The sequence below is a fragment of the Macrobrachium rosenbergii genome, chromosome 41 (assembly GCF_040412425.1).
Source record: "Macrobrachium rosenbergii isolate ZJJX-2024 chromosome 41, ASM4041242v1, whole genome shotgun sequence".
In the NCBI taxonomy this organism is placed as follows: domain Eukaryota; kingdom Metazoa; phylum Arthropoda; class Malacostraca; order Decapoda; family Palaemonidae; genus Macrobrachium; species Macrobrachium rosenbergii.
In genome coordinates, this window is record NC_089781.1 from 49,428,786 (window position 1) to 49,454,623 (window position 25,838).

Consider the following 25,838-nt stretch of genomic DNA (forward strand, 5'->3'; position numbering starts at 1 on the left):
GAACCAACAGGAGGCTGAGGGGTGAGGGATGTTGAAGCAACAGGAGACTGATGAGACATAAAGGACATTGGAACCAACAGGAAGCTGAGCGGTGAAGGATGCTACAACAGGAGTCTGATGAGGCACAAAGGATATTGGAAACAACAGGAGGCTGAGGGGCAGGCGATGTTGGAAGCAACAGGAGTCTGATGTGGGCACTAAGGATATTGAACCAACAGGAGGCTGATAAGAAGGATGTTAAAGCAACAGGAGTCTGATGAGGCATGAAGGATATTGGAACTAACAGGAGGGTGAGGGGTGAAGATGTTACAAACAGAGTCTGATGAGACACGAAGGACATTGAACCAACAGAGGCTGAGGTGAAGGATGTTGAAGCAACAGGAGTCTGATGAGACAACCAGGACATTGAACCAACAGGAGGCTGAGGGGTGAAGGATGTTGAAGCAACAGGAGTCTGATGAGACACGAAGGACATTGAACCAACAGGAGGCTGAGGGGTGAAGGATGTTGAAGCAACAGGAGTCTGATGAGGCACAAAGGAAATTGAACCAACAGGAGTCTGATGAGACACAATGGACATTCAACCAACAGGAGGCTGAGGGGTGAAGGATGTTGAAGCAACAGGAGTCTGATGAGACACAAAGGACATTGAACCAACAAGAGGCTGGGCAAAAGCAACAGGAGTCTGATGAGACACAAAGGACATTGAACCAACAAGAGGCTGAGGGGTGAAGGATGTTGAAGCAACAGGAGTCTGATGAGACACAAAGGACATTGAACCAACAGGAGGCTGAGGGGTGAAGGATGTTGAAGCAACAGGAGTCTGATGAGACACAAATGACATTGAACCAACAGGAGTCTGAGGGGTGAAGGATGTTGAAGCAACAGGAGTCTGATGAGACACGAAGGATATTGAACCAACAGGAGGCTGAGGGGTGAAGGATGATGAAGCAACAGGAGTCTGATGAGGCACGAAGGATATTGAACCAACTAGAGGCTGAGGGGTGAAGGATGTTGGAAGCAACAGGAGTCTGATGGAGGCACGAAGGATATTGAACCAACAGGAGGCTGGAGGGGGGCATGGATGGGTTGAAATAACAGAGTCTTATGAGACACGTAAGGATATTTAACCAACAGGAGGCTGAGGGGGTGAAGGATGTTGAAGCAACAGGAGTCTGATGAGACACGAATGATATTGAACCAACAGGAGGCTGAGGGGTGAAGGATGTTGAAGCAACAGGAGTCTGATGAGGCCAAAGAAATGAACTAACAGGAGTCTGATGAGACACAATGGACATTCAACCAACAGGAGGCTGAGGGGTGAAGGATGTTGAAGCAACAGGAGTCTGATGAGACACGAAGGACATTGAACCAACAGGGAGGCTGAGGGGTGAAGGATGTTGGAAGCAACAGAGTCTGATGAGACACAAAGGACATTGAACCAACAAGAGGCTGAGGGGTGAAGGATGCTGAAGCAACAGGAGTCTGATGAGACACAAAGGACATTGAACCAACAGGAGGCTGGAGGGGTGAAGATGTTGAAGCAACAGGAGTCTGATGAGACACAAATGATTGAACCAACAGGAGTCTGAGGGGTGAAGCGATGTTGAAGCAACAGGAGTCTGATGAGACACGAAGGATATTGAACTAACAGGAGGCTGAGGTGAAGGATGATGAAGCAACAGGAGTCTGATGAGGCACGAAGGATATTGGAACCAACTGGAGGCTGAGGGGTGAAGGATGTTAAAGCAACAGGAGTCTGATGAGGCACGAAGGATATTGAACCAACAGGAGGCTGAGGGGTGAAGGATGTTGAAACAACAGGAGTCTATGAGACACGAAGGATATTTAACTAACAGGAGGGTGAGGGGTAAAGGATGTTGAAGCAACAGGAGGTGATGAGCTGAAGGATATTGGAACCACCAGGAGGCTGAGGGGTGAAGGATGTTGGCCAACAGGAGTCTGATGAGGCAATTTGGCGATATTGAACCAACAGGAGGTTTGAGGGGTGAAGGATGTTGAAGCAACAGAAGTCTGATGAGACACGAAGGATATTGGAACCAACAGGAGGGTGAGGGGTGAAGGATGTTGAAGCAAGAGAGTGATGAGGCACTAAAGATATTGAACCAACAGGGGAGGCTGAGGGTGAGGGATGTTGAAGCAAATAGAGTCTGATGAGACACGAAGGACATTGAACCAACAGGAGGCTGAGGGGGTGAAGGATGTTGAAGCAACAGGACTCTGATGAGGCAATGAAGGATATTGAAACCAACAGAGGCTGAGGGGTGAAGGATGTTGAAGCAACAGGAGACTGATGAGACATGAAGGATATTGAACCAACAGGAGGCTGAGGGGTGAAGGATGTTGAAGCAACAGGAGTCTGATGAGGCATGAAGGACATTGAACCAACAGGAGGCTGAGGGGTGAAGGATGTTGAAGCAACAGGAGTCTGATGAGACATGAAGGATAATGGAACTGTCAGGATGCTAAGGGGGTGAAGGATGTTGAAGGCCAGGAGTCTGATGAGACACGAAGGATATTGAACCAACAGGAAGCTGAGGAGTAAAGTGATGCTGAAGCAACAGGAGTCTGATGAGGCATGAAGGATATTGGAGTCAACAGTAGGGTGAGGGGGTGAAGCGATGTTGAAGCAACAGGAGTCTGATGAGACACAAAGGATACTGAAACCAACAGGAGGCTGTGGGGTGAAGGATGTTGAAGCACAGGAGTCTGATGGAGTACTGTATGATATTGAACCAACAGGAGGCTGAAGGATGAAAGGTGCTGAAGCAACAGGACGGCGATGAGGCACGAAGGATACTGAACCAACAGGAGGCTGAGGGGTGAAGGATGTTGAAGCAACAGGAGTCTGATGAGACACAAAGGATATTTAACCAACAGGAGGCTGAGGGGTGAAGGATGTTGAAGCAACAGGAGTCTGGTGAGACACGAAGGATATTGAACCAACAGAAAGCTGAGGGGTGAAGGATGTTGAAGCAACAGGAGTCTGATGAGGCATGAAGGATATTAAACCAACAGGAGGCTGAGGGGTGAAGGATGTTGAAGCAACAGGAGTGTGATGAGACACGAAGGATAACAACCAACAGAGGCTGAGGGGTGAAGTATGTTGAAGCAACAGTAGTCTGATGAGACACGTAAGGACATTGAACCAACAGGAGGCTGGAAGGGGTGAAGGATGTTGAAGCAATGGAGACTGATTAGGTAATGAAGGACAATTGAACCAACAGGAGGCTGAGGGGTGAAGGACAAAGAAGCAACGGGAGTCTGATGATACGTGAAGGACATTGAACCAACAGGGAGGCTGAGGGGTGAAGGATGTTGAAGCAACAGGAGTCTGATGAGACACTTAACTATATTGAACCAACAGGAAGCTGAGGGAGTAAAGGATGTTGAAGCAAATAGAACATGAAAATGAAGGATATCAGAAACCAACAGTAGGCTGAGGGGTGAAGCATGTTGAAGCAACAGGGAGTCTGATAAGACACGAAGGATATTGAACCAACAGGAGGCTGTGGAGTGAAGGATGTTGAAGCAACAGGAGTCTGATGAGGCACGAAGGATATTGAACCAACAGGAGGCTGAAGGGTGAAGGGTGTTGAAGCAACAGGAGGGTGATGAGGCATGAAGGATACTGCTGAACCAACAGGGAGGCTGAGGGGTGGCTGATGTTGAAGCAACAGGAGTCTGATGAGACATGAAGGATATTTAACCAACAGGAGGCCAGAGGGGAAGGATGTTGAAACAACAGGAGTCTGATGAGACACGAAGGATAAACCAACAGGGGAGGCTGAGGGGTGAAGGGGATGTTGAAGCAACAGGAGTCTGATGAGGCACGGAAGGATATTGAACCAACAGGGAAGCTGAGGGGTGAAGGATGTTAAAGCAACAGAGTCTGATGAGACATGTGGAAGAAGGCTGAACCAACTGCAGGCTGAGGCAAGGATGTTGAAGCAACAGGAGTCTGATGAGCTACGAAGGATATTGAACCAACAGGAGGATGAGGGGTGAAGATGTTGAGGCAACAGGAGTCTGATGAGACACGAAGGATATTGAACTAACAGGAGGCTGAGGGGTGAAGGATGTTGAAGCAACAGGAATCTGATGAGGCACGAAGGATATTGAACCAACAGGAGGCTGAGGGGGGAAGGATGTTAAAGCAACAGAGTCTGATGAGATGTAAGGATATTGAACCAACTGGAGGCTGAAGGGGTGAAGGATGTTAGCTAACAGAGTCTGATGGGCTACGAAGATACGAACCAACGGGAGGCTGAGGGGTGAAGGATGTTGAAGCAACAGGAGTCTGATGAGACACGAAGGATGAACCAACAGAGGCTGAGGGGTGAAGGATGTTGGAAGCAACAGGAGTCTGATGGAGACACGAAGGATATTGAACCAACAGGAGGCTGAGGAGCAAAGGATGTTGGAAGGAACAGGAATCTGATGAGGTACTTTAAGGATATTGAACCAACAGGAGGCTGAGGGGTGAAGGATGTTGAAGCAACAGGAGTCTGATGAGACACGAAGGATATTGAACCAACAGGAGGCTGAGGGGTGAAGGATGTTGAAGCAACAGGAGTCTGATGAGGCATGAAGGATATTGAACCAACAGGAGGCTGAAGGGTGAAGGATGTTGAAGCAACAGGAGGGTGATGAGGCATGAAGGATATTGAACCAACAGGAGGCTGGAGGGGGTGAAGATGTTGAAACAACTGAGTCTGATGAGACATGAAGGATATTGAACCAACAGGAGGCTGAGGGGTGAAGGATGTTGAAGCAAAAGGAGACTGATGGTAAGAATGATAATGAACCAAACAGGAGGCTGAGGGGTGAATAAATGTTGAAGCAAAGGAGTGATGAGACAATTTAAGGATATTGAACCAACAGGAGGCTGAGGAGTGAAGGATGTTGAAGCAACAGGAGTCTGATGAGACACGAAGGATATTGAACCAACAGGAGGCTGAGGAGTAAAAGGATGCTGAAGCAACAGGAGTCTGATGAGGCACGAAGGATACGCTGGAAACCAACAGGAGGGCTGAGGGGTGAAGGATGTTGAAGCAACAGGAGTCTGATGAGACACGAAAGATGAACCAACTGGAGGCTGAGGGGTGAAGGATGTTAGCCAACAGGAGTCTGATGAGGCACGAAGGATATTGAACCAACAGGAGGCTGAAGGGTGAAGGATGTTAAAGCAACAGGAGTCTGATGGTGTATGAAGGATATTGAACCAACAGGAGGCTGAGGGGTGAAGGATGTTGAAGCAACAGGAGTCTGATGAGACACGAAGGATATTGGAACCAACAGGAGGCTGAGGGGTGATGGACAAGAAACAACAGGAGGGTGATGAGGCACGAAGGATATTGAACCAACAGGAGGCTGAGGGTGAAGGATGTTGAAGCAACAGGAGTCTGATGAGGAATGAAGGACATTGAACCAACAGGAGGCTGAGGGGTGAAGGACGTTGAAGCAACAGGAGTCTGATGAGACATGAAATATATTGAACCAACAGGAGGCTGAGGGGTGAAGGATGTTGAAGCAACAGGAGTCTGATGAGACACGAAGGATATTGAACCAACAGGAGGCTGAGGGGTGAAGGATGTTGAAGCAACAGGAGTCTGATGAGACACAAAGGACATGGAACTGAACAGGAGGCTGAGGGGTGAAGGATGCGAAGCAACAGGAGTCTGATGAGACAAAGGACATTGAAACTAACAGGAGGCTGAGGGGTGAAGGATGGGTTAGCAACAGTAGTCTGATGAGACACGGCGACATTGGAACTAACAGGATGCTGAGGGGTGAAGGATGTTGAAGCAACAGGAGTCTGATGAGACACAAAGGACATTGAACCAACAGGGAGGCTGGAGGGGTGAAGGATGTTAGAAGCGAACAGGAGTGTGATGAGCATTACTAAGGACATTGGAACCAACAGGAGGCTGAGGGGTGAAGGATGTTGAAGCAACAGGAGTCTGATGAGACACAAATGCATATTTGAACCAACAGGAGGCTGAGGGGTGAAGATGTTGAAGGTAAACAAGGGTCTTACGGAGGCACGAAGGATATTGAACCAACAGTAGACTGAGGGGTGAAGGATGCTGAAGTAACAGAGGTGATGAGGCACAAAGGATATTGAACCAACAGGAGGCTGAGGGGGTGAAGGATGTTAATGCAACAGTGAGGTATGAGCACAGTATGATATTGAACCAACAGGAGGCTGAGGCAAAGGATGTTACAACAGGAGTCTGATGAGACATGAAGGACATTGAACTAACATGAGGCTGAGGGGTGAAGGATGTTGAAGCAACAGCAGTCTGATGGAGACAATGAAGACATTGAACCAACTGGAGGCTGAGGGGTGAAGGGATGTTGAAGCAACAGGAGTCTGATGAGCCATCAAGGATATTGAACTAACAGGAGGTTGAGGGTGAAGTTGATGTTGAAGCAACAGGAGTCTGATGAGACACGGAAGGATGACATTGAACCAACAGGAGGCTGAGGGGTGAAAGATGTTGAAGCAACTGGAGTCTGATGAGACAATGAAGGATATTGAACCAACAGGAGGCTGAGGGGTGAAGGTATGCTGAAGCAACAGGAGTCTGGATGAGAATCGAAGGATGGAACCAATAGAGGCTGAGGGGTGAAGGATGTTGAAGCAACAGAGTCTGATGAGACACCTAAGGATATTGAACTAACAGGAGGCTGAGGGAGAAGGATGTTGTAGCAACAGAGTCTGATGAGTACACGAAGGATATTGAACCAACAGAAGGCTGAGGGGTGAAGTGATGTGTTGAAGCAACAGGAGGGTGTGATGAGGCACGAAGGTTATTGTGTCCAACAGGATGCTGAGGGGTATGATGTTGAAGCAACAGGAGTCTGGTGAGACGATGATATTGGAACCTACAGGAGGCTGAGGGGTGAAGGATGTTGAAGCAACAGAGTCTGATGAGACACGAAGGATATTGAACCAACAGAAGGCTGAGGGGTGAAGGATGTTGAAGCAATAGGAGTCTGATGAGGCACGAAGGATATTGAATCAACAGGAGGCTGAGGGGTGATGGATGTTGAAACAACAGGAGGGTGATGAGGCACGAAGGATATTGAACCAACAGGAGGCTGAGGGGTGAAGGATGTTGAAGCAACAGGAGTCTGATGGAGTACGAAGGATATTGAACCAACAGGAGGCTGGAGGGTGAAGGCAAGAAGCAACAGGAGTCTGATGAGACAGGAAATACATTGAACCAACAGGAGGCTGAGGGGTGAAGGATGTTGAAGCATCAGAGTCTGATGAGACACGAAGGATATTGAACAAACAGATGCTGAGGGGTTAAGGATGTTGAAGCAACAGGAGTCTGATGGAGACACAAAGGACATTCAACCAACAGGAGGCCTAGGGGTGAAGGATGTTGAAGCAACAGGAGTCTGATGAGACACGAAGGTCAGTTGAACCAATAGGAGGCTGAGGGGTGAATGATGTTGAAGCAACAGGAGTCTGATGAGACACAAAGGACATTGAACCAAACAGAGGCTGAGGGGTGAAGGATGTTGAAGCAACAGTAGTCTGATGAGACACGAAGGACATTGGAACCAACAGGATGCTGCAGGTGAAGGATGTTGAAGCAACAGGAGTCTGATGAGACACAAAGGACATTGGAACCAACAGGAGGCTGAGGGTTTAAAGGATGCTGAAGCAACAGGAGTGTGATGAGACACGAAGGACATTGAACCAACAGAAGGCTGAGGGGTGAAGGATGTTGAAGCAACAGGAGTCTGATGAGACACAATTGACATTGAACCAACTGGAGGCTGAGGGGTGAAGGATGTTGAAGCAACAAGAGTCTGATGAGGCACGAAGGATATTGAACCAACAGGAGACTGAGGGGTGAAGGATGTTGAAGCAACAGGAGTCTGATGAGGCACGAAGGATATTGAACCAACAGGAGGGTGAGGGGTGAAGGATATTGAAGCAACAGGAGTGTGATGAGGCACGAAGGGTACTGAACCAACAGGAGGCTGAGGGGTGAAGGATGTTGAAGTAACAGGAGTCTGATGAGACACAAAGGACATTGAACCAACAGGAGGCTGAGGGGTGAAGGATGTTGAAGCAACAGGAGTCTGATGAGACACGAAGGACATTGAACCAACAGGAGGCTGAGGGGCATGATATTGAAGCAACAGAGTCTGATGAGCCATGAAGGATATTGAACTAATAGGAGGGCTGAGGGGTGAAGGGATGTTGAAGCAACAGGAGTCTGATGAGACACGAAGGATATTGAACCAACAGGGAGGCTGAGGGGTGAAAGATGTTGAGCAACAGGAGTCTGATGAGACACGAGATATTAACCAACAGGAGGCTGAGGGGTGAAGGATGTTGAAGCACAGGAGTCTGATGAGGAACAAAGATATTGGAACCAACAGGAGGCTGAGGTGAAGGATGCTAAAGTGTAACGGGAGTCTGATGAGACATGAAGGATATTGAACCAACAGGAGGCTGAGGAGAAGGATGTTGAAGCAACAGGAGTCTGATGAGATACGAAGGATATTGAACCAACAGGAAGGCTGAGGGGTGAAGGATGTTGTACAAACAGGAGGGTGATGAGGCACGAAGGTTATTGAACCAACAGGATGCTGAGGGTGGCTGATGTTGAAGCACAGGAGTCTGATGAGACACGAAGGATATTGAACCTACAGGAGGCTGAGGGGTGAAGGATGAAGCAACAGGAGTCTGATGAGAGTAATGAAGGATATTTAACCAACAGAAGGCTGAGGGGTGAAGGATGTTGAAGCAACAGGAGTCTGATGAGGCACTGAAGAATATTGAATCAACAGGAGGCTGAGGGGTGAAGGAGGCAAAGCAACAGGAGTCTGATGAGAGACACAAAGGATATTGAACCAACAGGAGGCTGAGGGGTGAAGGATGTTGAAGCAACAGGAGTCTGGAGTTGAGACACGAAGGATATTGAACCAACAGGGAGGCTGAGGGGTGAAGGATGTTGAAGCAACAGAGGTGATGAGGTACGAAGGATATTAGCAACAGGAGGCTGAGGGGTGAAGGATGTTAGCAACAGGAGTCTGATGTGAGACACGAAGGATATTGAACCAACAGGAGTTGAGGGGTGAAGGATGCTGAAGGAACAGGAGTCTGATGAGACACAAAGTGATATTGAACCAACAGGAGGCTGAGGGGTGAAGGATGTTGAAGCAACAGGAGTCTGATGAGACACGAAGGATATTGAACCTAACAGGAGGCTGAGGGGTGAAGGATGTTGAAGCAACAGGAGTCTGATGAGACACGAAGGATATTGGAACCAACAGGAGGCTGAGGGGTGAAGGATGCTGGGGCTAAACAGGAGTCTGAGAGGCAAAAGGATATTGAAAACCAACAGGAGGCTGAAGGGTGAAGGATGTTGAAGCAACAGGAGGGTGATGAGGCACGAAGGATATTGAACCAACAGGAGGCTGAGGGGTGAAGGATGTTGAAGCAACAGGAGTCTGACGAGGCACGAAGGATATTGAACCAACAGGAGGCTGAGGAGTAAAGGATGTTGAAGCAATAGGAGTCTGATGAGACACGAAGGATATTGAACCAACAGGAGGCTGAGGGGTGAAGGATGTTGAAGCAACAGGAGTCTGATGAGACATGAGGGATATTGAACCAACAGGAGGCTAAGGGGGTGAAGGATGTTGAAGCAACAGGAGTCTGATGAGGCATGAAGGATTGGAACTGACAGGGGAGGCTGAAGGGTAATGAGATGTTGAAGCAACAGGAGGGTGATGTGGCACGAAGGATATTGAACCAACAGGAGGCTGAGGGGTGAAGGATGTTGAAGCAACAGGAGTCTGATGAGACACGAAGGATATTGAACCAACAGGAGGCTGAGGGGTGAAGGATGTTACAACAGGATTCGATGAGGCACGAAGGACATTGAACCAACAGGAGGCTGAAGGGTGAAGGATGTTGGAAGCAACAGGAGTCTGATGAGGCATGAAGGATATTGAACCAACAGGAGGCTGGAGGGGGTGAAGGATGTTAGCAACAGGAGTCTGATGGAGACACGAAGGATATTGAACCAACAGAAGGCTGAGGGGTGAAGGATGTTGAAGCAACAGGAGGGTGACATGAGACACGAAGATATTGAACCAACAGGAGGCTGAGGAGTGAAGGATGTTGAAGCAACAGGAGTCTGATGAGACACTTAAGGATATTGAACCAACAGAAGGCTGAGGGGTGAAGGATGCTGAAGCAACAGGAGTCTGATGAGACACGTATGACATTGAACCAACTGGAGGTTGAGGGGTGAAGATGTTGAAGCAACAGGAGTCTGATGAGCCATGAAGGACATTGAACTAATAGGAAGCTGAGGGGTGAAGGATGTTGAAGCAACAGGAGTGTGATGAGACACGAAGGATATTGAACCAACAGGAGGCTGAGGGGTGAAAGATGTTGAAGCAACAGGAGTCTGATGAGACACGTAGGATATTGAACCAACAGAAGGCTGAGGGGTGAAGGATGTTGAAGCAACAGGAGTCTGATGAGGAACAAAGGATATTGAACCAAGAGGAGGCTGAGGGGTGAAGGATGTTGAAGCAACAGGAGTCTGATGAGACAGGATATTGAAACTAACAGGAGGCTGAGGAGTAAAGGATGTTGAAGCAACAGGAGTCTGATGAGACACGAAGGATATTGAACTAAATAGAAGGCTGAGGGTGAAGGATGTTGAAGCAACAGGAGTCTGATGAGACATGAAGGATATTGGAACCAACAGGGAGGCTGAGGGTGAAGGATGTTGCAGCAACAGGAGGGATAGAGGCACGAAGGTTATTGGAACCAACAGGAGGCTGAGGGGTGAAGGATGTTGAAGCAACAGGAGTCTGATGAGACACGAAGGATATTGAACCTACAGGAGGCTGAGGGGTGAAGGATGTTGAAGCAACAGGAGTCTGATGAGACACGGGCGATATTGAACCAACAGAAGGCTGAGGGGTGAAGGATGTTGAAGCAACAGGAGTCTGATGAGGCACGAAGAATATTGAATCAACAGAGGCTGAGGGTGAAGGATGTTAAAGCAACAGGAGTCTGATGACAGCGATATTGAAACCAACAGGAGGCTGAGGGGTGAAGGATGTTGAAGAACAGGAGTCTGATGTAGACAATGAAGGACATTGAACCAACAGGAGGCTGAGGGGTGAAGGATGTTGGAAGCAACAGGAGTCTGATGAGGAAATAAAGGCATTGAACCAACAGGAAGCTGAGGGGTGAAGACATGCTAAAGCAACAGGAGTCTGATGGAGACATGAAGGATATTGGAACCAACAGGAGGCTGAGGAGTAAAGGATGTTAGTAGCAACAGGAGTCTGGATGAGACACGAAGAATATTGAACCAACAGAAGGCTGAGGGGTGAAGGATGTTGAAGCAACAGGAGGGTGATGAGGCACGAAGGTTATTGAACCAACAGGATGCTGAGGGGTGAAGGATGTTGAAGCAACAGGAGTCTGATGAGACACGAAGGATATTGAACCTACAGGAGGCTGAGGGGTGAAGGATGTTGAAGCAACAGGAGTCTGATGAGACACGAAGGATATTGAACCAACAGAAGGCTGAGGGGTGAAGGATGTTGAAGCAACAGGAGTCTGATGAGGCACGAAGAATATTGAATCAACAGGAGGCTGAGGGGTGAAGGATGTTAAAGCAACAGGAGTCTGATGAGACACAAAGGATATTGAACCAACAGGGAGGCTGAGGGGTGAAGGATGTTAGCAACAGGAGTCTGATGAGACGAAGGATATTGGAACCAACAGGAGCTGAGGGGCAGCGAGCTGTTGAAGCAACAGGAGTGTGATGAGTAATGAAGGATTGGAACCAACAGGAGGCTGAGGGGTGGAAGGATGTTAAAGCAACAGGAGTCTTACGAGACACGAAGTATTGAAACCAACAGGAGGCTGAGGGGGGTGAAGGATGTTGGAAGGGAACAGGAGTCTGATGAGACACGAAGGATATTGAACCAACAGGAGGCTGAGGGGTGAAGGATAAAGAAGCAACAGGAGTCTGATGAGGCAAGAAGGATATTGAACCAACAGGAGGCTGAAGGGTGAAGGATGTTGAAGCAACAGGAGGGTGATGAGGCACGAAGGATATTGAACCAACAGGAGGCTGAGGGGTGAAGGATGTTGAAGCAACAGGAGTCTGACGAGGCACGAAGGATAATGGAACCAACAGGAGGCTGAGGGAGTAAAGGATGTTGAAGCAATAGGAGTCTGATGAGACACGAAGGATATTGGAACCTACAGAGTTGAGGGGTGAAGGATGTTGAAGCAACAGGAGTCTGATGAGACATGAGGGATATTGAACCAACAGGAGGCTGAGGGGTGAAGGATGTTGAAGCAACAGGAGTCTGATGAGGCATGAAGGATATTGGAACTGACAGGAGGCTGAAGGTGAAGGATGTCAGAAGCAACAGGAGGGTGATGTGGGCACGAAGGATATTGAACCAACAGGAGGCTGAGGGGTGAAGGATGTTGAAGGAACAGGAGTCTGATGGAGACACGAAGGATAATAACCAACAGGAGGCTGAGGGGTGAAGGATGTTGAAGCAACAGGGAGTCTGGATGAGGCACGAAGGATATTGAACCAACAGGAGCTGAAGGTGAAGGATGCTGAAGCAACAGGAGTCTGATGAGGTATGAAGGATATTGAACCAACAGGGGAGGCTGAGGGGTGAAGGATGTTGAAGCAACAGGAGTCTGATGAGACACGAAGGATATTGAACCAACAGAAGGCTGAGGGGTGAAGGATGTTGAAGCAACAGGAGGGTTATGAGACACGAAGGATATTGAACCAACAGGAGGCTGAGGAGAAGTGATGTTGAAGCAACAGGAGTCTGATGAGACACGAAGGATATTGAACCAAATAGAAGGCTGGAGGGGGGTGAAGGATGTTGAAGCAACAGGGAGTCTGATGAGACACGAAGGATATTGGAACCAACTGGAGGCTGAGGGGTGAAGGATGTTGAAGCAATATGGAGTCTGATAAGTTATGAAGGATATTGAACCAATAGGTTGAGGGGTGAAGGATGTTGAAGCAACAGGAGTCTGATGACACGAAGGATATTGAACCAACAGGAGGCTGAGGGGGTGAAAGATGTTACAACAGGAGTCTGATGAGACACTGAGGATATTGAACCAACAGAAGGCTGAGGGTGAAGGATGCTGAAGCAACAGGAGTCTGATGAGGAACAAAGGATATTGAACTAACAGGAGGCTGAGGTGAAGGATGTTGGCCAGCAGAGTCTGATGAGACATGAAGGATATTGAACCAACAGGGGAGGCTGAGGAGAAGTGGATGTTGAAGCAACAGGAGTCTGATGAGACACTTAAAGGATAATAACCAACAGAAGGCTGAGGGGGTGAAGTTGATGTTAGCAACAGGAGTCTGATGAGACACGAAGGATATTGAACCAACAGGAGGCTGAGGGGTGAAGGATGTTGCAGCAACAGGAGGGTGATGAGGCACGAAGGTTATTGAACCAACAGGAGGCTGAGGGGTGAAGGATGTTGAAGCAACAGGAGTCTGATGAGACACGGCTGATATTGAACCCACAGGAGGCTGAAAAAGAAGGATGTTGGAAGCAAACAGGAGTCTGATGAGACACGAAGGATATTGAACCAACAGAAGGCTGAGGGGTGAAGGATGTTGAAGCAACAGGAGTCTGATGAGGCACGAAGAATATTGAATCAACAGGAGGCTGAGGGGTGAAGGATGTTAAAGCAACAGGAGTCTGATGAGACACAAAGGATATTGAACCAACAGGAGTTGAGGTGAAGGATGTTGAAGCAACAGGAGTCTGATGAGACACGAAGGATATTGAACAACAGGAGGCTGAGGGGTGAAGGATGCTGAAGCAACAGGAGGTGATGAGGCACGAAGCTGATATTGGAACCAACAGGGAGGCTGAGGGGGGTGAAGGATGTTAGCAACAGGAGCTCCGATGAGACACGAAGGATATTGAACCAACAGGGAGGGCTGAGGGGTGAAGGATGTTGAAGGAACAGCAGTCTGATGAGACACAAAGGATATTAGAACCAACAGGAGGCTGAGGGGTGAAGGATGTGTTGAAGCAACAGGAGTCTGATGAGTATTAATTTAAGGATACTGAACCAACATAGAGGGTGAGGGGTAATGATGTTGAAGCAACAGGAGTCTGATGAGACACGAAGGATATTGGAACCAACAGGAGGTTGAGGGGTGAAGGGATGTTGAAGCAACAGGAGTCTACTGAGGTAAGGAAGGATATTGAACCAACTGAGGCTGAAGGTGAAGGATGTTGAAGCAGCAGGAGGGTGATGAGGCACGAAGGATATTGAACCAACAGGAGGCTGAGGGGTGAAGGATGTTAGCCAACAGGAGTCTGATGAGGCACGGCGATGCTGGAACCAACAGGAGGCTGAGGAGCAAAGGATGTTGAAGCAACAGGGAGTCTACGAGACACGGCGATATTGAATCCAACAGGAGGCTGAGGGGTGAAGGATGTTGAAGCACATGAGTCTGATGAGACATGAGACATTGAACCAACAGGAGGCTGAGGGGCAGATGCTAAAGCAACAGGAGTCTGATGAGGCATGAAGATATTGAACCGACAGGAGGCTGAAGGGTGAAGGAGGTTAGCTAACAGAGTGGGTGAGGTGGCATGAAGGATATTGAACCAACAGGAGGCTGAGGGGTGAAGGATGTTGAAGCAACAGGAGTCTAATGAGACACGAAGGATATTGAACCAACAGGGAGGCTGAGGGGTGAAGGATGCTGAAGCAACAAGAGTCTGATGAGGCACTAAGTATTGAACTAACAGGAGGCTGAAGGGTGAAGGGATGTTGAAGCAACAGGAGTCTGGATGAGGCATGCATGATATTGAACCAACAGGAGGCTGAGGGTGAAGATGTTAAAGCAACAGGAGTCTGATGAGACACGAAGGATATTGGAACCAACAGGAGGCTGAGGGTGATGGATCTAAACACACAATCACACAATGGTGACGGTGATGAGGTAATAAGACATGAACTAACAGGAGGCTGAGGGTGAAGGGGATGCTGAAGCAACTGAGTCTGATGAGGAACGAAGGACATTGAACCAACAGAGGCTGAGGGGTGAAGACGTTAGCCAAATAGGAGTTCGATGAGACATGAAATACATTGAACCAACAGGGAGGCTGAGGGGTGAAGGATGCTGAAGCAACAGAGTCTGATGGAGACACGAAGGATATTGAACCAACAGGAGGCTGAGGGGTGAAGGATGTTGAAGCAATAGGAGTCTGATGAGACACTAAGGACATTGAACCAACAGGAGTCTGAGGGGTGAAGGATGTTGAAGGAACAGGAGTCTGATGACATGAAGGACATTGAACCAACAGGGAGGTTGAGGGTGAAGGATGTTGAAGAACAGGAGTCTGATGAGACACAAAGGACATTGAACCAACAGGAGGCTGAGGGGTGAAGGATGTTGAAGCAACAGGAGTCTGATGAGACGAAGGACATTGAACCAACAGGAGCTGAGGGGTGAAGGATGTCAGCTAAATACGAGTCTGATGAGACACAAAGGACATTCAAACAACAGGAGGCTGAGGGGTGAAGGATGAAGCAACAGTAGTCTGGATGAGACACAAAGGACATTGAATTGAACCAACAGGGATGCTGAGGGGTGGCTAGATGTTGAAGCAACAGGAGTCTGATGAGACACAAATGACATTGAACCAACTGAGGCTGAGGGGTGAAGGATGCTAGAATCAACAAGAGTCTGATGAGGCACGAAGGATATTGAACCAACAGGAGACGAGGTGGAAGGATGTTACAACAGGAGTCTGATGAGACACGAAGGATATTGAACCAACAGGAGGCTGAGGGGTGAAGGATGTTGAAGCAACAGGAGTGTGATGAGGCACGAAGGATATTGAACCAACAGGAGGCTGAGGGGTGAAAGATGTTGAAGCAACAGGAGTCTGATGAGTCACAAAGGACATTGAACCAAAAGGAGGCTGAGGGGTGAAGGATACAACAGGAGTCTGATGAGACACGGGCGACACATTGAACCAACTGAGGCTGAGGGGTGAAGGATGTTGAAGCAACAGGAGGTGGACATGAGTTACGAAGGATATTGAAACCAACAGGAGGCTGAGGGGTGAAGGGGATGTTGAAGCAACAGGAGTCTGATGAGACAATGAAGGATATTGAAACCAACAGGAGGGGCTGAGGGGTGAAAGATGTTGAAGCAACTGAGTCTGATGAGACACAAAGGATATTGAACCAACAGAAGGCTGAGGGGTGAAGGATGTTGAAGCAACAGGAGTATGATGAGGAACGAAGGATATTGAACCAACAGGAGGCTGAGGGGTGAAGGATGTTGAAGCAACAGGAGTCTGATGAGCCACGAAGGATATTGAACCAACAGGAGGCTGAGGGGTGAAGGATGTTGAAGCAACAGGAGCCTGATGAGCCACGAGGATATTGAACCAACAGAACAGGCTGAGGGCAGTGATGCTAAGCATCAGGAGGGTGATGTGAGGCACGAAGGTTATTGGAACTAACAGGAGGCTGAGGGGTGAAGGATGCTGAAGCAACAGGAGTCTGATGAGACACGAAGGATATTGAACCAACAGGAGGCTGAGGTGAAGGATGTTGAAGTGAACAGGAGTCTGATGAGATACGAAGGATATTGAACCAACAGAAAGTGGCTGAGGGTGAAGGATGCTGAAGCAAACAGGAGTCTGATGAGGTAATTTAAGGATATTGAATCAACAGGAGGCTGAGGGGTGAAGGGTGTTAAAGCAACAGGAGTCTGATGAGACACAAAGGATATTGAAACCAACAGGGAGGCTGAGGGGTGGTTGATGTTGAAGCAACAGGCATCTGATGAGACACTTAAGGATATTGAACCAACAGGAGGCTGAGGGGTGAAGGATGTTGAAGCAACAGGAGTGTGGATGAGGTATGAAGGATATTGAACCAACAGAGGCTGAGGGGTGAAGGATGTTAAAGCAACAGGAGTCCGATGAAACAGGAAGGATATTGAACTAACAGGACGCTGAGGGGTGAAGGATGTTGAAGGAACAGGAGTCTGATGAGCCAATGGCGATATTGGAACCAACAGGAGGCTGAAGGGCAAAGGATGTTGAAGCAACAGGAGTGTGATGAGACACGAAGGATATTGAACCAACAGGAGGCTGAGTGGGTGAATAGATGTTGGGAATAACAGGAGTCTGATGAGACACGGTTGATATTGAACCAACAGGAGGCTGAGGGGTGAAGGATGTTGAAGCAACAGGAGTCTGATGAGGCACGAAGGATATTGAGCCAACAGGAGGCTGAAGGGTGTAGGATGTTGAAGCAACAGGAGGGTGATGAGGCACGAAGGATATTGAACCAACAGGAGGCTGAGGGGTGAAGGATTTCGTTGGGGCTAAATAGGAGTCTGATGAGGCACGAAGGATATTGGAACCAACAGGAGGTTGAGGGAGAAGGATGTTAAAGCAATAGAAGTCTAAGGAGACACGAAGGATATTGAACCAACAGAGGCTGAGGGGTGAAGGATGTTGAAGCAACAGGAGTCTGATGAGGCATGAAGGATATTAAACCAACAGGAGGCTGAGGGGTGAAGGATGTTGAAGCAACAGGAGTGTGATGAGACACGAAGGATAATGAACCAACAGGAGGCTGAGGGGTGAAGTATGTTGAAGCAACAGTAGTCTGATGAGACACGAAGGACATTGAACCAACAGGAGGCTGAGGGGTGAAGGATGTTGAAGCAATGGGAGACTGATTAGGCACGAAGGACACTGAACCAACAGGAGGCTGAGGGGTGAAGGATGTTGAAGCAACGGGAGTCTGATGAGATACGAAGGACATTGAACCAACAGGAGGCTGAGGGGTGAAGGATGTTGAAGCACAGGAGTCTGAGATGGATACGAAGGATATTGAACCAACAGGAAGCTGAGGAGTAAAGGGATGTTGGAAGCAACAGAAGCCTATGAGGCACGAAGGATAAGGAACCAACAGTAGGCTGAGGGGTGAAGATGTTGAAGCAATAGGAGTCTGATGAGCATTAATGAAGGATATTGGAACCAACAGGAGGCTGTGGAGTGAAGGATGCTGGGCCAACAGGAGTCTGATGAGGCACGAAGGATATTGAACCAACAGGAGGCTGAAGGTGAAGGTGCTGGCAACAGGAGGGTGATGAGGCGAAGGATACTTGAACCAACAAGAGGCTGAGGGGTGAAGGACAAGAAGCAACAGGAGTCTGATGAGACACGTAAAGGATATTTAACCAACAGGAGGCTGAGGGGGGAAGGATGTTGAAGCAACAGGAGTCTGATGAGACACGAAGGATATTGAACCAACAGGAGGCTGAGGGGTGAAGGATGTTGAAGCAACAGGAGTCTGATGAGGCACGAAGGATATTGAACCAACAGGAAGCTGAGGGGTGAAGGATGTTAAAGCAACAGGAGTCTGATGAGACATGAAGGATATTGAACCAAATTGCAGGCCAGGGTGAAGGATGTTGAAGCAACAGGAGTCTGATGAGCCACGAAGGATATTGAACCAACAGGAGGCTGAGGGGTGAAGGATGTTGAGGCAACAGGAGTCTGATGAGACACGAAGGATATTGAACTAACAGGAGGCTGAGGGGTGAAGGATGTTGAAGCAACAGGAATCTGATGAGGCACGAAGGATATTGAACCAACAGGAGGCTGAGGGGGGAAGGATGTTAAAGCAACAGGAGTCTGATGAGACGTGAGATATTGAACCAACTGGAGTTGAAGGGTGAAGGATGTTGAAGCAACAGGAGTCTGAGTGGGCCACGGCGATATTGAACCAACGGAAGGCTGAGGGGTGAAGGATGTTGAAGCAACAGGAGTCTGATGAGACACGAAGGATATTGAACCAACAGGAGGCTGAGGGGTGAAGGATGTTGAAGCAACAGGAGTCTGATGAGACACGAAGGATATTGAACCAACAGGAGGCTGAGGAGTAAAGGATGTTGAAGGAACAGGAATCTGATGAGGCACGAAGGATATTTAACCAACAGGAGGCTGAGGGGTGAAGGATGTTGAAACAACAGGAGTCTTGGGAGGAGACACGAAGGATATTGAACCAACAGGAGGCTGAGGGGTGAAGGATGTTGAAGTGAAGAGGAGTCTGATGAGTAATGGCGATATTGAACCAACAGGAAGCTGGAGGGGTGAAGGATGTTACAAAGCAACAGGAGTCTGATGAGACATGAAGGATATTGAACCAACTGCAGGCTGAGGTGAAGGATGTTGAAGCAACAGGAGTCTGATGAGCTAATGGCGATATTGAAACCAACAGGAGGCTGAGGGGTGAAGGATGTTGAGGCAACAGGAGTCTGATGAGACACACGGCGATATTGAACTAACAGGAGGCTGAGGTGAAGGATGTTGAAGCAACAGGAATCTGATGAGGCACGAAGGATATTGAACCAACAGGAGGCTGAGGGGGGAAGGATGTTAAAGCAACAGGAGTCTGATGAGACGCGAAGGATATTGAACCAACTGGAGGCTGAAGGGTGAAGGATGTTGAAGCAACAGGAGTCTGATGGGCCACGAAGGATATTGAACCAACGGGAGGTTGAGGGGTGAAGGATACACAACAGAGTCTGATGAGACACGAAGGATATTGAACCAACAGGAGGCTGAGGGGTGAAGGATGTTGAAGCAACAGGAGTCTGATGGAGACATCAAGGATATTGGAACCAACAGGAGGCTGAGGAGTAAAGGATGCCAGCTGAACAGGAATCTGATGAGGCACGAAGGATATTGAACCAACAGGAGGCTGAGGGGTGAAGGATGTTGAAGCAACAGGAGTCTGATGAGGCATGAAGGATATTGAACCAACAGGAGACTGAAGGGTGAAGGATGTTGAAGCAACAGGAGGGTGATGAGGCATGAAGGATATTGAACCAACAGGAGGCTGAGGGGTGAAGGATGTTGAAACAACTGGAGTCTGATGAGACATGAAGGATATTGAACCAACAGGAGGCTGAGGGGTGAAGGATGTTGGGGCCAAAGGAGACTGATGAGACATGAAGGATATTGAACCAACAGAGGCTGAGGGGTGAAGGATGTTGAAGCAAAGGAGGAGGAGACACGAAGGATATTGAAACTAACAGGAGGCTGAGGAGTGAAGGATGTTGAAGCAACAGGAGTCTGATGAGACACGAAGGATACTGAACCAACAGAGGCTGAGGAGAAAGGATGTTGAAGCAACAGGAGTCTGATGAGGCCAAGGATATTGAACCAACAGGAGGCTGAGGGGTGAAGGATGTTGAAGCAACAGGAGTCTGATGAGACACGAAAGATATTGAACCAACTGGAGGCTGAGGGTGAAGGATGTTGAACACAGGAGTCTGATGAGGCACGAAGGATATTGGAACTAACAGGGGAGGCTGAAGGGTGAAGGATGTTGAAGAAACAGGAGTCTGATGAGGCATGAAGGATATTGAACCAACAGGAGGGTGAGGGGTGAAGGATGTTGAAGCAACAGGAGTCTGACGAGACACGAAGGATATTGAACCAACAGGAGGCTGAGGGGTGATGGATGTTGAAACAACAGGAGGGTGATGAGGCACGAAGGATATTGAACCAACAGGAGGCTGAGGGTGAAGGATGTTGAAGCAAATAGGAGTCTGATGAGGAAATGAAGGACATTGAACCAACAGGAGGCTGAGGGGTGAAGGACGTTACAACAGGAGTCTGATGAGACATGAAATATATTGAACCAACAGGAGGCTGAGGGGTGAAGGATGTTGAAATACAACAGGAGTCTGATGAGACATGAAGGATATTGAACCAACAGGAGGCTGAGGGTGAAGGATGTTGAAGCAACAGGAGTCTGATGAGACACAAAGGACATTTGAACCAACAGGCTGAGGGGTGAAGGATGTTGAAGCAACAGGAGTCTGATGAGACAAAGGACATTGAACCAACAGGAGGCTGAGGGGTGGGAGGGAGGTTGAAGCAAATAGGAGTCTGATGAGACACAGTTGACATTGAACCAACAGGAGTGAGGAGTGAGGGATGCTGAAGCAACAGAGTCTGATGTGGAGACACAGCGATATTGAACCAACAGGAGGCTGAGGGGTGAAGGATGTTGAAGCAACAGTAGTCTGATGAGACATCGAAGGACATTGAACCAACAGAATGCTGAGAGGTAAGGATGTTGAAGCAAATAGAGCTGATGAGACACAAAGGACATTGAACCAACAGAGGCTGAGGGGTGAAGGATGTGTTGAAGCAACAGGAGGTGATGAGACACTCTAAGGACATTGAACCAACAGGAGTTGAGGGGTGAAGGGATGTTGAAGCAACAGGGAGTCTGATGAGACACAAATGACATTGAACCAACAGGAGGCTGAGGGGTGAAGGATGCTGAAGCAACAAGGGTCTGATGAGGCACGTATGATGCTGAACCAACAGTAGACTGAGGGGTGAAGGATGCTAGCAACAGGAGGGTGAGATGGAGGTACAAAGGATATTGAACCAACAGGAGGCTGAGGGGTGAAGGATGTTAATGCAACAGGAGTGATGAGGCACAAAGGATATTGAACCTACAGGAGGCTGAGGAGTAAAGGATGTTGAAGCAACAGGAGTCTGATGAGACATGAAGGACATTGAACCAACATGAGGCTGAGGGGTGAAGGATGTTGAAGCAACAGCAGTCTGATGAGACACGAAGGATATTGAACCAACTGGAGGCTGAGGCATGATGCTGAAGCAACAGGAGTCTGATGAGTCATCAAGGATATTGAAACCAACAGGAGGCTGAGGTGAAGGATGTTGAAGCAACAGGAGTCTTATGGAGACACGAAGGATATTGGAATGTAAACAGGAGGCTGAGGGGGGTGAAAGATGTTGAAGCAACTGAGTCTGATGAGACACGTAGAAGGATATTGGAACCAACAGGAGGCTGAGGGGTGAAGGATGTTGGAAGTTAACAGGAGTCTGATGAGGAACGAAGGATATTGGAACCAACAGGGGAGGCTGAGGGGTGAAGGATGTTGAAGCAACAGAGTCTGATGAGACACGAAGGATATTGAACCAACAGGAGGCTGAGGAGAAAGGATACAGCAACAGGAATGATGAGACACGTAAGGATATTGAACCAACAGAAGGCTGAGGGGTGAAGGATGCTGGGGCCAACAGGGAGGGTGATGGAGCACGAAGGCTGAACCAACAGGATGCTGAGGGGTGAAGGATGTTGGAAGCAACAGGAGTCTGGTGAGACACTAAGGATATTGGAACCTACAGGAGGCTGAGGGGTGAAGGATGTTGAAGCAACAGGAGTCTAGATGAGACACGAAGGATAATATTGAACCAACAGGAAGGTTGAGGGTGAAGCGATGCTGGAAGCAATAGGAGTCTGATGAGGCACGAAGGATATTGAATCAACAGGAGGCTGAGGGGTGATGGATGTTGAAACAACAGGAGGGTGATGAGGCACGAAGGATATTGAACCAACAGGAGGCTGAGGGGTGAAGGATAAGCCAACAGGAGTCTCGATGAGGCACGAAGGGATATTGAACCAACAGGAGGCTGAGGGGTGAAGGGCGTTGAAGCAAGTGAGTCTGATGAGACATGAACATTGAACCAACAGGAGTCTGAGGGGTGAAGGATGCTGAAGCATCAGGAGAGTCTGATGGAGACAATGAAGGATATTGAACAAACAGGGATGCTGAGGGGTGAAGGATGTTGAAGCAACAGGAGTCTGATGAGACACAAAGGACATTGAACCAACAGGAGGCCTAGGGGTGAAGGATGTTGAAGCAACAGGAGTCTGATGAGACACGAAGGTCATTGAACCAATAGGAGGCTGAGGGGTGAAGGAGGTTGAAGCAACAGGAGTCTGATGAGACACATGATTGAATCAACAGGAGGCTGAGGGGTGGCGATGTTGAAGCAACAGTAGTCTGATGAGACAAAGGACATTGAACCAACAGGATGCTGAGGGGTGAAGGATGTTGAAGCAACAGGAGTCTGATGAGACACAAAGGACACTGGAACCAACAGGAGGCTGAGGGTTTGAAGGATGCTGAAGCAACAGGAGGTGATGAGACACGAAGGACATTGAACCAACAGAAGGCTGAGGGGTGGCGATGTTGAAGCAACAGGAGTCTGATGAGACACAATTGATACTGAACCAACAGGAGGCTGAGGGGTGAAGATGTTAGCAACAAGAGTCTGATGAGGCACGAAGGATATTGAAACCAACAGGAGACTGAGGGGCAGAAGGATGTTGAAGCAACAGGAGTTTGATGAGGCACGAAGGATATTGAACCAACAGGAGGGTGAGGGGTGGCAGATATTGAAGCAATAGGAGTGTGATGAGGTACGAAGGGCAAATTCTGGAACCAACAGGAGGCTGAGGGGTGAAGGATGCTGAAGTAACAGGAGTCTGATGAGACACAAAGACATTGAACCAACAGGAGGCTGAGGGGTGAAGGATGTTGAAGCAACAGGAGTCTGATGAGACACGAAGGACATTGAACCAACAGGAGGCTGAGGGGTGAAGGATATTGAAGCAACAGGAGTCTGATGAGCCATGAAGGATATTGAACTAATAGGAGGCTGAGGGGTGAAGGATGTTGAAGCAACAGGAGTCTGATGAGACACGAAGGATATTGAACCAACAGGAGGCTGAGGGGTGAAAGATGTTGAAGCAACAGGAGTCTGATGAGACACGTAGGATATTGAACCAACAGGAGGCTGAGGGGTGAAGGATGTTGAAGCAACAGGAGTCTGATGAGGAACAAAGGATATTGAACCAACAGGAGGCTGAGGTGAAGGATGCTAAAGCAACAGGAGTCTGATGAGACATGAAGATATTGAACCAACAGGAGGCTGGAGGAGTAAAGGATGTTAGCCAACAGGAGTCTGATGAGACACGAAGGATATTGGAACCAACAGAAGGCTGAGGGGTGAAGGATGCTGAAGCAACAGGAGGGTATATACGAAGGTTATTGAACCAACAGGATGCTGAGGGTGAAGGATGTTGAAGCAACAGGAGTCTGATGAGACACGAAGGATATTGAACTCACAGAGGCTGAGGGCAGCGATGTTGAAGCAACAGGAGTCTGATGAGACATGAAGGATATTGAACCAACAGGAAGGCTGAGAGGGTGAAGGATGTTAGCAACAGAGAGTCTGATGAGGCAATGAAGAATATTGAATCAACAGAGGCTGAGGGGTGAAGGATGTTAAAGCAATAGAGTCTGATGAGACACAAAGGATATTGAACCAACAGGAGGCTGAGGGGTGAAGGATGTTGAAGCAACAGGAGTCTGATGAGACACGAAGGATATTGAACCAACAGGAGGCTGAGGGGTGAAGGATGTTGAAGCAACAGGAGTGTGATGAGGCACGAAGGATATTGAACCAACAGGAGCTGAGGTGAAGGATGTTGAAGCAACAGGAGTCTGATGAGACACGAAGGATATTGAACCAACAGAGGCTGAGGGGTGGAAGGATGTTGAAGGAACAGGAGTCTGATGAGACACAAAGGATATTGGAACTAAATAGAGGCTGAGGGGTGAAGGATGTTGAAGCAACAGGAGTCTGATGAGTATTAATGAAGGATATTGAACCAACAGGAGGTTGAGGGGTGAAGGATGTTGAAGCAACAGGAGTCTGATGAGACACTTAAGGATATTGAACCAACAGGAGGCTGAGGGGGGTGATGATGCTGAAGCAACAGAGTCTGATGAGGCAAGAAGGATATTGAACCAACAGGAGGCTGAAGGGTGAAGGATAAGAAGCAAACAGGAGGTGATGAGGCACGAAGGATATTGAACCAACAGGAGGGGCTGAGGGGTGAAGGATGCTGGAAGCACGAGGAGTCTGACGAGGCACGAAGGATATTGAACCAATGAGGCTGAGGAGTAAAGGATGTTGAAGCAATAGGAGTCTGATGAGACACGAAGGATATTGAACCAACAGGAGGCTGAGGGGTGAAGGATGTTGAAGCAACAGGAGTCTGATGAGACATGAGGGATATTGAACCAACAGGAGGCTGAGGGGTGAAGGATGTTGAAGCAACAGGAGTCTGATGAGGCATATGATATTGGAACCAACAGGAGGCTGAAGGATGTTGAAGCAACAGAGGGTGATGGGCACGAAGGGATATTGAACCAACAGGAGGCTGAGGGGTGAAGGATGTTGAAGCAACAGGAGTCTGATGAGACACGAAGGATATTGAACACAGGAGGCTGAGGGGTGAAGAAGATGTTGAAGCAACAGGAGTCTGATGAGGCAATGAAGGATATTGAACCAGAGGCTGAAGGGTGAAGGATGTTGGAAGCAACAGGAGTCTGATGAGGCATGAAGGATATTGAACCAACAGGAGGCTGAGGGGTGAAGGATGTTGAAGCAACAGAGTCTGATGAGAGACACGAAGATATTGAAACTAACAGAAGGTTGAGGGGTGCAGGGGATGCTACAACAGGAGGGTGATGAGACACGAAGGATATTGAACCAACAGGAGGCTGAGGAGTAAAGGATGTTGAAGCAACAGGAGTCTGATGAGACACGAAGGATATTGAACCAACAGAAGGCTGAGGGGTGAAGGATGTTGAAGCAACAGGAGTCTGATGAGACACGAAGGACATTGAACCAACTGGAGGCTGAGGGGTGAAGGATGTTGAAGCAACAGGAGTCTGATGAGCCATGAAGGATATTGAACTAATAGAAGCTGAGGGTGAAGGATGTTGAAGTAACAGGAGTCTGATGAGACATGAAGGATATTGAACCAACAGGAGGCTGGGAGGAGTAAA

General features: G+C 48.5%; 3 protein-coding genes across 3 annotated transcripts; all 3 read right to left on the reverse strand.

Annotated features, from left to right (window-relative positions):
* Window positions 1–580: 580 nt before the first annotated feature.
* On the reverse strand, window positions 581–5,860 carry LOC136827155 (uncharacterized). Its single transcript, XM_067084921.1, has 6 exons — window positions 5,732–5,860; window positions 4,013–4,155; window positions 3,525–3,705; window positions 1,858–2,869; window positions 1,447–1,622; window positions 581–790 (listed from the first exon to the last, which is right to left on the reverse strand). Exons 1-6 carry the CDS (start codon window positions 5,858–5,860, stop codon window positions 581–583), a joined length of 1,851 nt encoding a protein of 616 aa, XP_066941022.1.
* A 34-nt stretch (window positions 5,861–5,894) lies between these two features.
* LOC136827156 (uncharacterized) lies at window positions 5,895–9,999 on the reverse strand. The gene is made up of 5 exons (XM_067084922.1): window positions 9,742–9,999; window positions 8,770–8,877; window positions 7,744–8,058; window positions 6,502–6,714; window positions 5,895–6,326 (listed from the first exon to the last, which is right to left on the reverse strand). The coding sequence occupies exons 1-5, from the start codon at window positions 9,997–9,999 to the stop codon at window positions 5,895–5,897; spliced, it is 1,326 nt and encodes a 441-aa protein (XP_066941023.1).
* Window positions 10,000–10,208: 209 nt separating this feature from the next.
* On the reverse strand, window positions 10,209–25,733 carry LOC136827157 (uncharacterized). Its single transcript, XM_067084924.1, has 13 exons — window positions 25,614–25,733; window positions 22,738–22,915; window positions 21,625–22,121; window positions 20,316–20,666; window positions 19,432–20,086; window positions 17,568–17,949; window positions 16,723–17,151; window positions 15,961–16,591; window positions 15,196–15,486; window positions 14,413–14,931; window positions 13,399–13,616; window positions 11,606–11,750; window positions 10,209–10,439 (listed from the first exon to the last, which is right to left on the reverse strand). The coding sequence occupies exons 1-13, from the start codon at window positions 25,731–25,733 to the stop codon at window positions 10,209–10,211; spliced, it is 4,647 nt and encodes a 1,548-aa protein (XP_066941025.1).
* Between the last annotated feature and the right edge of the window lie 105 nt (window positions 25,734–25,838).